Source organism: Mesoplodon densirostris, chromosome 10 (assembly GCF_025265405.1).
Source record: "Mesoplodon densirostris isolate mMesDen1 chromosome 10, mMesDen1 primary haplotype, whole genome shotgun sequence".
NCBI classification, from domain to species: Eukaryota; Metazoa; Chordata; class Mammalia; order Artiodactyla; family Ziphiidae; genus Mesoplodon; species Mesoplodon densirostris.
This window is the reverse complement of record NC_082670.1, coordinates 67,828,713-67,844,918: the sequence shown is the minus strand read 5'-3', so window position 1 is coordinate 67,844,918 and position 16,206 is coordinate 67,828,713. Positions and strand designations below refer to the sequence as shown.

The 16,206-nt window shown below is 43.1% G+C and overlaps 1 protein-coding gene across 6 annotated transcripts in view; it reads right to left on the bottom strand.

Moving 5' to 3' along the window:
* The window catches only part of LARS2 (leucyl-tRNA synthetase 2, mitochondrial), a 248,413-nt gene that overhangs the window by 83,666 nt on the left and 148,541 nt on the right, over nucleotides 1–16,206 (bottom strand). For 5 of the 6 annotated variants that reach the window (XM_060110202.1, XM_060110199.1, XM_060110203.1 and 2 more), the window contains 2 exons: nucleotides 13,866–13,955; nucleotides 2,075–2,218 (listed from right to left, as the gene is read on the bottom strand). In XM_060110202.1, the coding sequence (XP_059966185.1) occupies nucleotides 2,075–2,218; nucleotides 13,866–13,955 (234 nt within the window). The remainder of the gene's footprint in view (nucleotides 1–2,074; nucleotides 2,219–13,865; nucleotides 13,956–16,206) is intronic. The other variant, XM_060110204.1, reaches the window with a different exon arrangement.

Sequence of the window (16,206 nt, the reverse complement as noted above, 5' to 3'; positions counted from 1 at the left end):
CAGAGCACTGTGCAACCCCCTGGTATCTCTGTTCTCCTCTCAATCTCATAGTAATCATTTTCTATTAGGCCTTATGAAGTCTTGCTCTGTGCATGTGCAGCCCTCAGCCAAGGACCTGCAGTGAACATGGATTTCTGCCCACCCCTACCTCCCATGCCACCCCCTCTTCTCCTGATTTTCAGGGCAAACCAAGTGTTGACCTCCAAAGTCGGCTTTTTCAATAATTCTTCACTGGAGTTCAGCAAGAACCATGCAAGTCACCATGGTAACTAACCATTTCTGCTGAAGAGCTGAAAATTCACAGCTGACAGTTTAAAGAATAATGCCACTCAGTTAGGTTATTACATTTCCAATTAGAGGCAGAGGACAATTAGGTGGCCTTTCCACCAGTGCCTATTACAGAGTCATCTGACAGGTCCTCGAGGTGACCTGGCATGCCTCCCAGTAATGCAGTCGACCCCAACTGTCAGCAAGTAGGGGCTCTCACTGCCTGGGATGTTATAGAAAGCAATGTCCTCAGCTTTCTTCTTATTATTCAGTCTCTCAATACTACTAGTGTGCTTAAAAAGAGGAAGGCATTATGTTAACAAGTTCTAATTAGTAGTTTTCCAAATCCATATGCTACATTCTGAATAAATTGAAAAGGGAAAAAAGTCTCATTTTTAAGACATGTCTTTTGAGTGAGAGAACTAGAGGTCATATAACCATATGGCATTGGTATGGTGAGCTGGTGTACTACAGTTCTAATTCAGCAAAGTTTTGTAGTGATCAGAGGTTATTTATAACTTGTGCTTTCTTTGCATATAAGAAGTGCAGTATTGGATCTGACCCAAAGTCCATTTCAGTCCAGTACCCTCTCTGTGATGGAGCAACCCATGGGCTACTATGGAAAGGTACAGCTATCCTTTGTATGGTGACTACCCCAGGGTAAGAACTACCATGACATACCATCAGTAGCCCTTCATGATGCCTTTACCTTTTCAGATCCTGCTTACTTCCTGTCTTATGCTAATACAGAGATTATCAAATTGCCATGGGAAATGCCCCTGATTTGCTCTAACCATTTTTCTCTGGAGTTTCAGGGAGTGATCACTCAATTCCATATCCTGAAACATGGTAGGCTCAAAGAATACCTTGCACAGAATGGTTCTGGCATACCCAGAACAAGTTATTTTGCCCAGACTATTGGTGATTTAGTAAGCAAGCTCCCCCCTTCAATGGTTGGGCTTGCCTTGAATTCCTGAAAACATTAAAAGCCAGAGGCACCTTAAAGACCACTTGGCCGCACCCTCTCCTTTTATTGATGAGGAAACTGAGGTGCAGAGACTTGCATCAGTTTACACTATTAATCAGAGACACAACAAGAGTTAAAGTCCAAAGCTTTGGTTCCTGGCTTAGTTCACTTTCACCCTGACCTTCCCTCATGGAGACTGGCCATCTCTTCACTCCTTTTAGATGGTCTTCTCTGGACCCTCTGAAATGTCATTCTGTCTTTCTGGAGGTCTTACTAGAACTGCACAAGTGAAGATACTTTCTTCCCTTCTAGGTTTATTGTTGATATAATTGCAGATGAAGATGAATGTTTTTTGGCCTCTATGGCAGTACAATGATTTGTTGAAAGGTCAGCAAACAATGACCCCCAGGTACTATTCTTTTTCTTTTGCGGTACACGGGCCTCTCACTGTTGTGGCCTCTCCCGCTGCGGAGCACAGGCTCTGGACGCGCAGGCCCAGCAGCCATGGCTCACGGGCCCAGCCGCTCCGTGGCATGTGGGATCTTCCCAGACCGGGGCACGAACCCGTGTCCCCTGCATCGGCAGGTGGACTATCAACCACTTGCGCCACCAGAGAAGCCCTCCCAGGTGCTATTCTCGATTTCCAACTGAAAGACCCAAACCCATCAACCTCTACGTGAGTGACCCTGAGGTTCATGTGCCTCCTGTCTGCACACCCATGGCTCTAACAGCTCTAACTAGAGTTCACCCCCAACAGTGAGGCTCTCCAATACCGAGAAGACCTTGGTGTTGCCTGCCAACACGTACATATTACTGGGGAGCCTCCAGGCTGACACTCACCTTTGCATAAGCAGTTGTCTTAATAAACCACTGTCTGAGGTACTTCTGTTCCACCTTTGCTCCAGAACGCCACGAACAGCCATGTTCATCCACCTGCTCATTGGCAAGCACTGTTTGATCCACTGGGTCCCAGTTAACCAAGGCCTGTTGTAATTCATGAAGCAAAATGATGCAATCTGGTAAGTATACTGAATAGGATCATATTGAGGTTCCTTACATGTGAGAGGGTCTGCAAAGGCAGTATCTCTGCTCTGAGACTTGAGGGCATCTCCTTGGAGCATCATTTGGCAAGGAAGCCACTAGCAAGCTGTAAAAAAAGAATGTGAACTGCCTCTGTGCTTTCACTTTATTAGAATAGGCTTCGGAAGGGAGGCCCTAAGCATGTCTCTAACTCAAGTTTGGAATCTGCTTGTATGAAAGGATGGACTTGCAGATTGGAAATTTTAGTAAACAGAGGAAAAGAAGAAAAAATGGTACCTAGAACTTAGCAGAATTAAGTTATTTTAGGGGAAAAAATGTATTTATTTTAATGTAAATAGCTAACACTTACTGAGAGATTACCATGTGCCAGATGCTGTGCTAAGTGCTTTCCTAAGGTTGGCTCTTCTAATCCTCACGATAACATTTTGAGGTAAGAATATTATTATCCCCATATTGCAGAGGAGGAAGTTAAGGAACAGAGAGATTAAATAACTTGCCTAAGGTCACACAGTCAGTAAGTGGCAGAGATAACAAGGTAGGAACTCAAGTCTCTAGAAACCGTAAACATTTTTGCAATTTTTTAAAACTTCTGTTTAAATTAAGGTACAACATATATAGAGTAATGTGGATAAATCTTAAGTGTACAGCTCAATCAATTTCTACCATCACTCATACCAAGACACAGAACATTCCCAGCACCCCAGAAAATTCTGTCGTGCCTTCTCCCAATCAACATCTGCCCCCACAAAAGGTAACAATATTCTGAGATCTATCTCCATAGATTTCTTTGGCTGATAGAAACTGTAGTCTTAACCATGATGAAGTTTCTCTCCACAGAGTTCTAATTCATTTCTATTTTCATTTAAAATACCTCTGCCATCTACATTCACTCCTTTATGACATTTAGGTACAACTGAGTACAAAGAAGGCAATGAGAACAGAGACATGTTTAGGCAGTAAAATACACATTGTTTTTTAAAATTTTAATAAGCAATTTTAATAAGAGATTGTGCTGAATGTTGTCAATTTGCCCGTCCAAATCCTCTTTCTACCCTGTTCTGTACCCCAGGAAGCTGTCCCCTGTGCTTACATTAACCAGGACCCTTGCCCTCTGGCTGGGTTCAACCAATGAGAGGCACCCTGGCTTCTTCCCAGTTGGGCCACGGCCCCCGTTGGGCAGGCCTCTCCTATCGCTCCAGCTACTGCTCTCCCAGTTCCAGTAACAGCTCCCGATGTTGCCCCTGCCACCTGGGGTGGGCAAAAGCTTCCTTCTGTTCCCAGTGCCAGGTGCTTGACCATCCCTTATGGGTTTCTCTGAACTCTGCACAGAAACAGTCTTTGTTCTTTTTTGTTTTTGACGTGGGCCATTTTTTTTAAGTCTTTATTGAATTTGTTACAATATTGCTTCTGTTTTACGTTCTGGTTTTTTGGCTGCAAGCCATGTGGGATCTTAGCTCCCTGACCAGGGATCGAACCTGCACCCCCTGCATTGGAAGGCAAAGTCTTAAGCACTGGACCTCCAGGGAAGTCCCAGAGACAGTATTTTCATTACATTTTCTTCAATGACTGCTTTCGAGTAGGCCCTCTTTTTCCTGCTGGGACCCTGACTGATTCAGAGACATATCTAAAAATTACATAAAAAGTTGGAGTGGGGCTTCCCTGGTGGCGCAGTGGTTGAGAGTCCGCCTGCCGATGCAGGGGACATGGGTTCGTGCCCCGGTCCAGGAGGATCCCACATGCCGCAGAGCGGCTGGGCCCGTGAGCCATGGCCCCTGAGCCTGCTCCTCCGGAGCCTGTGCTCCGCAACGGGAGAGGCCACAACAGTGAGAGGCCCGCGTACCACACACACACAAAAAAAAGTAGGAGTGGAGGAGAGGCTAACTCATCTATGGGTTGTGATTTTACAACTAAAAAGTAGTACATCCACTGAAAAACTTAAGCCTGTAAAGCCTAGAGTCGGAGTGGGAAAGACATGCATTGAATGATTTTCTCCCCTGATTCTAGGGCCCCCCAAATCCTTGAATCCATAAATAGAGATAGACAAAATATAGGACAAATTACCTTAGACCTAAAAACTTGAGGTGAATAAACCAAGGGTGACTTACTTATCTATTATCATTGCCCATGTTAGGGGTTAGGGGAAGGACACCACTTAAAATAAAAGACAAAAAGAAAGCCAAGTATTGTTTACTAACAAGAACAGCTCCTTCAAAGGCACCCCCCCCCCAAAAAAAACCCATGTACAACTAAAATGGTATAAAGTACGAAAGGGAGGGAAAAAAGCCCTATATGCCTTCACCTCTGTCTCCTGCCCGCTGCAGGTAACACGGAGAAGCAAACACTCAGCACTGCAGATTGTAAAAATAGGACTTTATTTTCTTATCAACATTCCCACATGGCTTGGCATCTCTCAGACTCCAGGTTACAAAATGCAATAAAACCCTGGTAACGAACGAAAGACAAATAAAAGCAAAACACAAAAGCAATTTTTCCCGCGATGAAAGTCTTGGGGGTGGGGGAGAAGAGGAAAAACACAAAAGGAAATAAAGTCCCAAATCAAAGATGCATCCTTGTGAGAACCCACTCCCTTTTCTTCCCAGGACTGCGATCCACCTCAAGCACAGAGTTTCAGGGTTCAGACTCAGCCTTTCTGCTGGCGGTAAAACCATGGGTGGTCAAAATGTAGGGCGTGTGGGGTCCAGGGTGCACAGCACCTGTGGCCTCTTGAAGCCCTGGAGTTGCTTCCCAAATACCTTTCTCCGGGTCTCCTCTCTTATGTAATGGTCTCTATCCTACAGCTTCCCCTCAAGCGACAGTCTGTCTTCTCTCATCTGGCATTCTTGGGTTTTCACATTTTGAACACTTACTTTGATAGATGCCCTGATTTTTAAGCAAGCACAGTCTTGCTACATACAATATAGTTTCTGGACAACTTCACTGACTAGTCACTGCGCTGGTTGATTCTGGCCTCTATCACCTCCTGAAGCCAACTCCATGCTCCTTAGAGTGAACTAGTCGTCTTAGTAAAATATAGCCTATCTCTATATTTTGAAATCAACTTTAAATCAATACTGAAATCATTAAAACACTTGCAAAAACACTGGACTCTAGTGGATTTTACCCACTGCTTCCCTCACACAAGTTATCTGGCAACATCACAGAATGAGCCATCCCAAATAAGAGAACTTCCCCAGTTGATCAAGGGTTAAACACTAAGATTAACATTTTTTTTTTGTTTGAGTGATTTGTGGGAAGCTTTCAGAAAGCATTTAAGAAATGCACATCACAACCCGATTCTAAACAAGAATCAGCCATGTTCACTGGGTGAGTTTTGTACAGTGACTGTGGGTGCTGCATCATTTTTGCCTCCTCCCTCTCCCCTTCTTGGCTGTTAGGCTCTTGGAGGTGTGGGTGACTATGGGGTCCATCGGGGATTCTCAAGGCAATTTCATCCTGATTTTGAGTTTATCAGCTCTCCTCTCTGCAACACAGCAGCTGTGGCGCCTATTGCCCAGCAGGCTTCCTATTCCAAACCTCATCCTTTCTCATCTCATCCTCCTCTTCCCCTGGATCCTCCTTCCCCTTGCCTCCCTGGCCCTCATCCATTTCACAGGGTGCCAGTCCCAACTAGAGCACGTCCTCCATTAGTATGCTTTTGTCTCCTGGCCAAGGCATCACTCTTCAGGCCTTTGGCTGCTCTCCATCATTTCCCTTGCTTCTTTCTCCTCAAGCTCTGCTTTTATATGACTGAAGACGTTTTTTGAGTATCCTGTCATGTAGCTTCACATTCCAGAAGGCTGGTAAAATATATGTTTTAGGGTATTGATTTTCTCAGGGTCTATTAGCTTTTTTCTCGACAAAAGCTTGTTTAATTAAGGAACACCATATAGATCTTATTAAAGGATCTAATGCTCAAAACTGATTTTGCTCCATTCCATCTAGAATGGGCCTGAATTTGGACTCAGTCCAGAATGGGGGGTGGAAGGTTCCCAAGGCCAGTTTGTTACTCGCCACCACCTTCCAAAGCCACCAGGGGGCAGACTGAGAGAGGCTGCCTGTCTGTGCACAATGTTTCTTTAAGTAGCTTAGGTAGGTGAATTAGCACTGTAAGCAACGCCACTGAAATTATGAAGACAACCAAAGACAAACTCATAAATTAGGTGGCACTCCACAGGTCTCTAGAATGTCCAAGTAGAACACAGCATCATTCTCTCTACTAGCTACATCCACAGAATAATTTATTTTTAAACCAAAGAGGTGAAATTAATGTTCTCCCAAGAAGACGTCTCTATATTCATATTTTTGGCTGAAAATATTTTGTTCTGTGAGAGCAAGAAGAGATTCCCTTTTGCACGGAAAATAAACATTCTGATGGACAGTGCTTGTTAAGAACAAGATTTAAAGTCTCCGGTTCTGTTTTGTAATGCTCTGCTAAAATACTTTCCCTAAATGTCCATTTATACAGCTTGTAGCAGAACTGAATTTAAGAATCAAGGCTATCTTCTTTTTAAAAGAAGTAAGTTATGACAATGCCATTAGAGGAAAAGTATTCATATGTGAGTTTTGCCAAATATGCTTTACAAAGTATGCTATATGCAGTCTTTCTAAAGTAAATTAACTTTCTAATACTAATTTCAAGTGTATATTTTGAAATAAACCCCAGGAATAGAATGTTAACTGATATCGATATGTTTTTATTTTTATTTATTAATTTAAAAAAATTGTTAATTAATTAATTAATTAATTAACTTTTGGCTGTGTTGGGTCTTAGTTGCCACACGCGGGATCTTTCGTTGCAGCGTGCAGGCTCTTCGTTGTGGTGCACAAGCTCTCTAGTTGTGGCGTGTGGGGCTTATTTGCCCCGTGGCGTGTGGGATCTTAGTTCCCAGACCGGGGATCAAACCTGCGTCCCCTGCATTGGAAGGTGGATTCTTAACCACTGGCCACAAGGGAAGTCCACATAACATAAAATATGTTTTATGTTCTAAAGCCAATTTGAAAATGGCTATCCAATAAAAGGAGATCTACCTGGAAAAAATACTTTAGATTAGAGCTAACTCTGATCTTCCAACAATGTACCAATTGTGCACGTTTGCATTCTATTTATGATTTTTTTCTTAAGATCATGTCATTTAATAGTGACTTTTAAACATTAATACACCAAAAACATTTAAGTCAATGTTAGCAAGTTTTAGTTAGCAATAAGAACATTATCTTTCTAAATGAAAATCCATGAAATAATCTACATTGTTTTTCTGTGATACCTTCCCATGGACAGCCTGCCTCAGAATTAGCCAAGAAGCTTCAGGATTTTTTTTTTTTTTTTTTTGGCTGCATTGGGTCTTCGTTGCTGCTTGCAGGCTTTCTCTAGTTGTGGTGAGCGGGGGCTACTCTTCATTGAGGTGCGCGGGCTTCTCACTGCGGTGGCTTCTCTTGTTTTGGAGCATGGGCTCTAGGCACGCAGGCTTCAGTAGTTGTGGCACACGGGCTCAGTAGTTGTGGCTCACAGGCTCTAGAGGGCAGGCTCAGTAGTTGTGGTGCACAGGCTTAGTTGCTCCACGGCATGTGGGATCTTCCCAGACCAGGGCTCGAACCCATGTCCCCTGCATTGGCAGGCAGATTCTTTATTTATTTATTTTTTTTTTGCGGTACACGGGCCTCTCACTGTTGTGGCCTCTCCCGTTGTGGAGCACAGGCTCCGGACACGCAGGCTCAGCAGCCATGGCTCACGGGCCCAGCCGCTCCGCGGCATGTGGGATCTTCCCAGACCAGGGCACGAACCCATGTCCGCTGCATCGGCAGGCGGACTCCCAACCACTGCGCCACCAGGGAAGCCCGGCAGGCAGATTCTTTTTTTTTTTTTTTTTTTTTGCGGTATGCGGGCCTCTCACTGTTGTGGCCTCCCCCGTTGCGGAGCACAGGCTCCGGACACGCAGGCTCCGGACGCGCAGGCTCAGCGGCCATGGCTCACGGGCCCAGCCGCTCCGCGGCATATGGGATCCTCCCAGACCGGGGCACGAACCCGTATCCCCTGCATCGGCAGGCGGACTCTCAACCACTTGCGCCACCAGGGAGGCCCCGGCAGGCAGATTCTTAACCACTGTACCACCAGTGAAGTCCCTTCAGGATTTTTTTTAACTTTCTATTTTTCCAATTTAAATATCATAATGGGGCTTCCCTGGTGGCGCAGTGGTTGAGAATCTGCCCGCTAATGCAGGGGACACAGGTTCGAGCCCTGGTGGGGGAAGATCCCACATGCCGTGGAGCAACTAGGCCCGTGAGCCACAACTGCTGAGCCTGTGCGTCTGGAGCCTGTGCTCCACAACAAGAGAGGCTGTGATAGTGAGAGGCCCGTGCACCGCGATGAAGAGTGCCCCCCACTTGCCACAACTAGAGAAAGCCCTCGCACAGAAACGAAGACCCAACACAGCAAAAATAAATAAATTAATTAGTAAACTCCTACCTCCAACATCCTCTCTAAAAAAATAAATAAAACAAACAAACAAACAAATAAATAAATATCATAATGACTCCAGGTATCTGCAGGCACGCACAGACAGGCACTTATTAAGCACATACTCTGTGCCAGGCACCATCCCAGGCTCTCCACAAGCATTCATCTGTTTTACCCTTGTAACACCCTATGAAGTGGGGAGAAGAGGGTGGTAGGCAGAACAACTGCACCCCAAAGATGTCCACATCCTATGTCATCCAGAATCCAGATGCCCATGTCACTTGCAACCAGTGAATATGTTACCTACGTGGCAAAAGGGTCTTTGAAGATATGATTAATGAAGGATTTCGAGATGGGGAGATTAACCTGGATTAACCAGATGGGCCCAAAGTAGTGACAAAAGCTCTTATAAGAGAAAGAGGAAGGCAGAAGATTCAGAGTCTGAGAAGGAGAGATGATGGAAGCACCGGTCAGAGAGATTTCAAGATGCTACGCTCTGGCTTTGAAGTTGAAGAGCAGTCCAAAGTCAATGACAGAAGCAGCCTCCAGAAGCTGGACAAGGCAGGGAAAGAGATTCTCCTCTAGCACCTTCAGAATGAAGGCAGCTCTGCCAACATCTTGATTTTTATCCCAGTGAGACCTATTTCATGGACATGTAAGACAATGAACCTGTGTTGTTTTAAGTGACCCAGTTGGTGGTAATTTGTTACAGCAGCAGCAAGAGGAAAGGAATACAGTCTGTTCCCATAAGAGAAGCAGTCAGAGGGAAAACTGGACCAAATTCCCCAGGGGTATGCAGATTGTGAGGTGGGGGGAAGGAGTGTCACACTGACTTGGAAACAACTGGGGAGAAGAGAGACATCTGGAGCCAGTAGCATGGTCATCCTTGTGCAATGGGGGGGCCCCAGAAACCCCTTCCATCATCAGAAAAGTTACTCAGCTCCTAAGATGCTATCTGTGATTGGCTTTGGATCCAACCCAATAGTGATGAGATTAAGCTTCCTAGTTAGGTTTGATGTGCTTAGAACTGAAGCAGCATGAACAAACCCGGGGTGTGGAGACAGAGAAGCAAGTGTCCTATGAAGAAATATTATAATAAACATTCAATATATTCAAAAAGTCAGCTTAACTATACAATAAATAGATAGAAAAAATCAAGTGTCTTGTAAAGGGATATTACACAACCAAGGGCTCCATGCAAGAAATGTTTACACTATTACATTAACATGTCACATCATTTCATACCCCATGCATATAAATAGTAACTATGCAACTGAGGATAGGTAACACTGGCTAATCTAATTGATGCTGTGTACGACTGCTTACACTCTTTAAAGAACTGTTCACTCTTTCCTGTGTTTTACCTGCAGGACGCCCTCTGCTTTGCTGTGGCTTTTTCATGTCTTATAATTTCAATTTTTGTTTGTCCTTCCTGCTATCACTTGGGATACACAATGTAGCTCATGATCTCTTACTCTCTCTGCCTGGACCCATGGGTGATTCCAGTGTGGAAACCCCTTTTGGGTATAATTATAATCCACCTGAGCAAGGGGGACTCTTCTGGGAAGGTGTCTGCCAGGCTGCTAGATCAGTACCGAACCTGTTGATTAGAGTGGAAATCTGATGATTTTCCCACCAATTCTCTTCCTACCCTTTTGCTTTTGGATAGTGAATAATGCTGCTAAGAAAAATTATCCAAAACTTAGAAACAGGCAAAAGGGATTGCTCCTTCGGTGTAGGCTGGGATTGGCTAGCAGACCCACATCCCCCAGGGATTATCTGATTTTCTAGGGATGTGTACCTTTGTTTGACTCCCTGTTCACTATTGTTTAAGTTATTGTACAGCCCTGCTAGGTGAAAAGAAGAGGTTAACTTGCAGAAAACTCAGAGCTACGCAAGCAAATGCTTTATGTCTGAGAGTGATGCAAATGGTTCCCATGCAATGACAATGCAAATGATTTCTGTCTCACAGAAAAGATTGTCCCCAGAATTAGGTTTATGCCTTGTAGGACAGACATTAAGCAGTTTTGATTCTATTAGCAAATTCATTTCAGCACGCCTGTGACCCTATAAACCACCCTTCCTTGAAATCTCATTTGAACCAGTCTTAACATACAAATGGTTCTCTCACTAATTAATGAGTTGAATAAAATCCTTGACACATGTTCATTTTATATTTGTATGGGAGTCATATTTTTAACTTCTGAAAATAATGCTTTAACAACTCAAAAGGTCTGTTGCAGTCAGCACTTTGGACAGGTACTTGTCTCTCACCACTCCTCACCTAACGGGGCTCTGAGCATAGGAACACCTATGGTGTGTTAAGAAATTAAATTGACCCAGGAGGCTCTACAGTGGTTAAACATCAGTATGACTCAGTTCAACAAAGTTCTCACTCTCAATTTATCCCAAGTGTTAATGGGGACGGAATAGTCTCTTTAAAAAAACAAACATAACAACATAATATTTTAAACAACCAATATTTTAATATCCTTAATTTAAAGATGAGAGTGGGTTAGGGATTGTATACGCTGTACAGTGGTTCTCACAGTGTGGTCCATAAACCTCTGGGGTCCCTGAGACTCCTGCAAGGGGTCTGCAGGTCAAAACTATTTTCATTATAATAATGCATGGGTACAACTTTCATTCAAAGTGTAAAATAGGCCAACACATTTTAATATAACAGAGTACAAAAAGTTCATTGATATTTAGATTCAACATTGCAACTGACCTTTAAGAACCCACCATTTGTTGAGTTTTGGTGTAGTATCAAAGGAGAATATTCATAATTATCTGCAGTGGTTATTAAAATACTTCTCCACTTTTAGCAGGTTCTGTTAATTAGTTCTTCTTGTATTTACTATTATAACTTTAAGTAATAAAATTGTACTACCTCAAGTTTGATATACTATCTTTTTTTTTCTTTTATTATAATTATTATTTTTGGCTGCGTTGGGTCTTCATTGTTGAGTGCGGGCTTTTTCTACCTGTGGCGGGCTGGGGGCTACTCTTTGTTGTGGTGCGCGGGCTTCTCATTGTGGTGGCTTCTCTTGTTACAGAGAATGGGCTCTAGGCGCACGGGCTTCAGTAGTTGCGGCACATGGGCTCAGTAGTTGTGGCTCATGGGCTCTAGAGCGCAGGCTCAGTAATTGTGGCACACGGGCTTAGTTGCTCCACTGCATGTGGGATCTTCCTGGACCAGGGATCAAACCCACGTCCCCTGCATTGGCAGGCAGATTCTTTTTTTTTTTTTTTTAAATAAGATTTATTTATTTTTTTTGGCTGCATTAGGTCTTTGTTGCTGCGTGCAGGCTTTCTCTAGTTGTGGTGAACAGGGGTTACTCTCTGTTGCAGTGTGCAGGCTTCTCCTTGTGGTGGCTTCTCTTGTTGCGGAGCACAGGATCTAGGCACATGGGCTTCAGTAGTTGCGGCACACGGGCTCAACAGTTGTGGCATGCGGACTCTAGAGTGCAGGCTCAGTAGTTGTGGCGCATGGGTTTAGTAGCTCTGCGGCATGTGGGATCTTTCTAGACCAGGGATCAAACCCATGTCCCCTGCATTGGCAGGCAGATTCTTAACCACTGCGCCACCAGGGAAGTCCCTGATATACTATCTTTAGACAGTTCTGCTGACCCTCTACCATGTAATATGAGATATTCAGCACGGTCATACAGCCTTCCTCCCACCTGACCCCTATTCTAGTTTTTGCTACCTTTGTTAACTTCAGCTTTAATAGCTACCTTTCAACTTAAAAAAAAAATAGACATAAATCTCTAATTCTCCATCTATGACTCCTTGTTATGAAAGATGTAGGGATCATCTCATGCTTGCTTCCACTTCTCTTCCCCAATTTCACCTCCTGATTTTTGTTAGCTATATTATTTTTTATGTTGTCAAGGTTTAAGACATTTTGTGTTATTCTCATATTCTAAACTGAGCCTTCTATATGAGTCTCTATACTGATTGTAAAATGTTTTTGTTTTTTTTGTGTGTGTGTGTGGTACACGGGCCTCTCACTGCTGTGGCCTCTCCCATTGCGGAGCACAGGCTCCGGACGCGCAGGCTCAGCGGCCATGGCTCACGGGCCTAGCCACTCCATGGCATGTGGGATCTTCCCGGACCAGGGCACGAACCCATGTCCCCTGCATCAGCAGGCGGACTCTCAACCACTGCACCACCAGGGAAGCCCAAAATGTTTTATATTTAAAACATAATGATATTATAAGTACTATTCTTTGCAAGACGAAGCAGTGTGATGTGATCCACAGAAGAGTAAATATAATTCTATGTCATTAAATCCCTCTGGTCAAAGGAGAACATCTGAAGTATAAAGGTACAATGAGTTTTCTACTTGGTACTTCTGAATTTTCTAGACCAGTGCTATCTGGTACTTTTCTTATGTGGAAGCATATTCTGTTATGATGGGAATGTTTTATATCTTTGCTGTCCAACACTAGCTACCAGCACGTGAATGTGGCTAGTATGACTGAGGACCTGAATTTTTAATATTATTTTATCTTAATTACTTTAAATTTAAATTTCAACAACCACATGCAGCTAATGGCTATCATCATACGGACAGTGCAGTTCTAGGCCATGTGATGATACTCTTTCTCTCAACTCCCACCATTTAAGGCTTATCTACTATTACTGACCTCCTGTTTTAAGAAGCATTCCATTTCTTGGGAGGCCACTAGGTGTGGGCACTGTGCTTGTTGTTCTTTAAATATTACCTTTCTCTTCCCAAGACCCGGCAAGGAAGATATTATCACCCATCAGCAGATGAGAAACCATGATTCCTAAAGGTTGTCACCAGCCGGCACACATCTATGAGAGGTAGCTAGGATTTGAGAAATGTGTTTTTCCTAAGCCTCCTCCTTGACTTCATTACAGACATTGTTATGTGCTGGGAATTCAAGGGTGAAAGAAGCTCAAGCCCTGTCCTGGAGGCACCAAACTAAGCCAGACAGTAGTTACTCTTTGTAACTTTGATTGATTTCATGAATGTGAGGTTGTGTTCATTTTCACTGCTACTGTGCAAACAGGGTTTATTTTATTCCTTATTTAACAATGATGTCTTCTAAGAAGATGGAGAAGGTTTACAGAATCTTAAAAGCATAGCTAACTTTAACTTACCTCTTTTTGATAGGCCAGTCCAGCTTCATAGAGTTTAATAAAGAGATACTGAGTCCATTTGTAGTAATCTGGTAAACACGTGGTTATTTCCTGCCAAAGAGGGGGAAAATCAGGTATAGGCCATTGTAAATATTCCCTCTCCCAACGTATGCATCAGCTTTGCAATTCAATTTTGAAAAGCAATCACACTGCAAAAATATTTATCAACCTATAATATTTTTACCAATTTGCAAAGTAAGGGAAGAAGCAATTTATTCTGGGAAGAGAGATGTTATCGAAAGCCACCCTCACCTTTCCCAGGGCATGTTTAATGATGAGAAACTCGACGTAAGTCTTTTGCACAGCACCGCCCACCATGTATTCAAGTAATAGCTGTATTACATTGTACAAAATTGGGTACTCCCATTTTTGTCAGCATAAACATATTTGGGGGGCCAAGAAGCTAATTCATAAATGTAGTTCATTTTAGAAGCAATCACAAAATTCAAGAAGAATATTTGCCTGCTTTGGTATGATCCTCACTGGAAAACAACCCTGTGCTTCTATGTATAACTGGGGACTGGTAGCTCTTTTAGACTCATTATATTCCATTTATCCCATTATGTGAATCATGCTGTAGTCTACTTAGGAAGGCCCATTAAAAAGCATTATCAAATATTAAACTTAGTGAGAAATCACCTGGCTTGTATTTTGAAGCTTAATTTTATTTAAGCTTATTTTCTGTCCTGAAAACACGTGTGCTATAGAATCTTTAAAATCAGGTTTAATTAATTAATTAACCAATAAGGTTTGCAGTTGAGGAAGTCAAGTAAGCATAAAAACCTCTACACTGTCACACCGTTTCTCTTCTAGTGTTCTTCTTTCACTTCAAAAAAGAGCTAACAGAGAAATGGATGTAGGGCAGGGGACATTCCAAATGGTTCCATTCGTCATGGACTATTAACAGAAGGCATACTTCCTTCTATCAGAAATGCAAACAATCCAGTCTTTCTTCAGATGAGTAAATGAGGAGAGAGTTTAAAGCCAAGGACAGGAGGGTAGGTGTAGCAGGAACTGAGCAAGGTGTCATGTAAACTCCTATTGTCCCCATTGGGTGATATTTCTTATGTGAGATTCCTGGGTTCTTTTATGTGCTGTTTTGTAATAATAGCGGAGTAATAACAATTAGAAAACAAATAACTCAACTCTGATCACTGGCTCCACTTGCTCCTACAAGGCAGGGAGTGAACTACGAGCCAGTCTCACAGCTCTGCCCACACCGTAGCTGTCCCCTGCCAACACCAAAGCCGTGATTTCTGAGCCATGTGCACACACAGCCTATACCAGCTCCCGAGGCTCCACGGACATCAAGTCTGCAGGGCATCGGACACAAAGCACTTCACCAACACAAGAATCAGACCAGCACACTGTGGGCATGCTTGCTCCCCCAAACCTCCAAATTCATCCTCATCCCATCATCTTTTCCTCACCAGCTAGGCCCCCTGCAAGCCTGGCACAGAACTCATTTTCCTGACAAGCAACTTACAAAACCCAGGGCAGGGGCTAAGTTTCGTCTGTTTCATTTTGCTTATCATGTACGCTCAGGCCCCGACACCTCAAGGCACCCCCCAAATTGTTGTTGAATGAAGAATAAACTAAATAGATATAGGTACGTCTGCATGTCGGATTAAATTTGTATCCCTCATGGAGGCTTCACAAACTAAATTCAAATTACACAGGTCTGCAAGATGAACTGGAATAGGGAATGGGGTGGGGGTAAGGGGAATGTGGTGGAAATATTCCCAGACCTTGTTAGGGTAGGTATGTTCTTTAAAATTCTTTTCCAGTAGAGGTCTAAAGAAATAGGTGAAGCAAATATGACAAAATAATGACAACTGTTAAATCTAGGGGTTGGGCTCTTTTCTCTATTTTTCTATATATTTAAGTTTTTCAAAACAAAATATCAAAATATTCCTAATGAATATGTATATGTATGTATGTATATACATATGTATTTTCTCAGCCCCTGAATCTGCTTCCATAGATGGAGAGTAAAAATTACACAGCAATGGAACAGCATGATAATCTTCACTTAGGTTTGTAGTTTTGAAAATTAATTTTATCTAAAATAGAAAAAAGATGATAGATCCAGTCAGGGGGAGAAAAAAAACAAGATTATCCAACCACGCATTAGCCCACTTTCAGTCAGACGGGTGATGCAAAGTGCATTGTCTTTGGAAGTGTCAGCTCCAAGGTGAGATGAGGTGTGTGGGGTACAGGCCCCCTCTTTCACTCTGCCTTCAAACTTGGGTCTGACCTTTTTTATTTATATTGTGTTTTTGCACATGTCATTTGAAGAAAA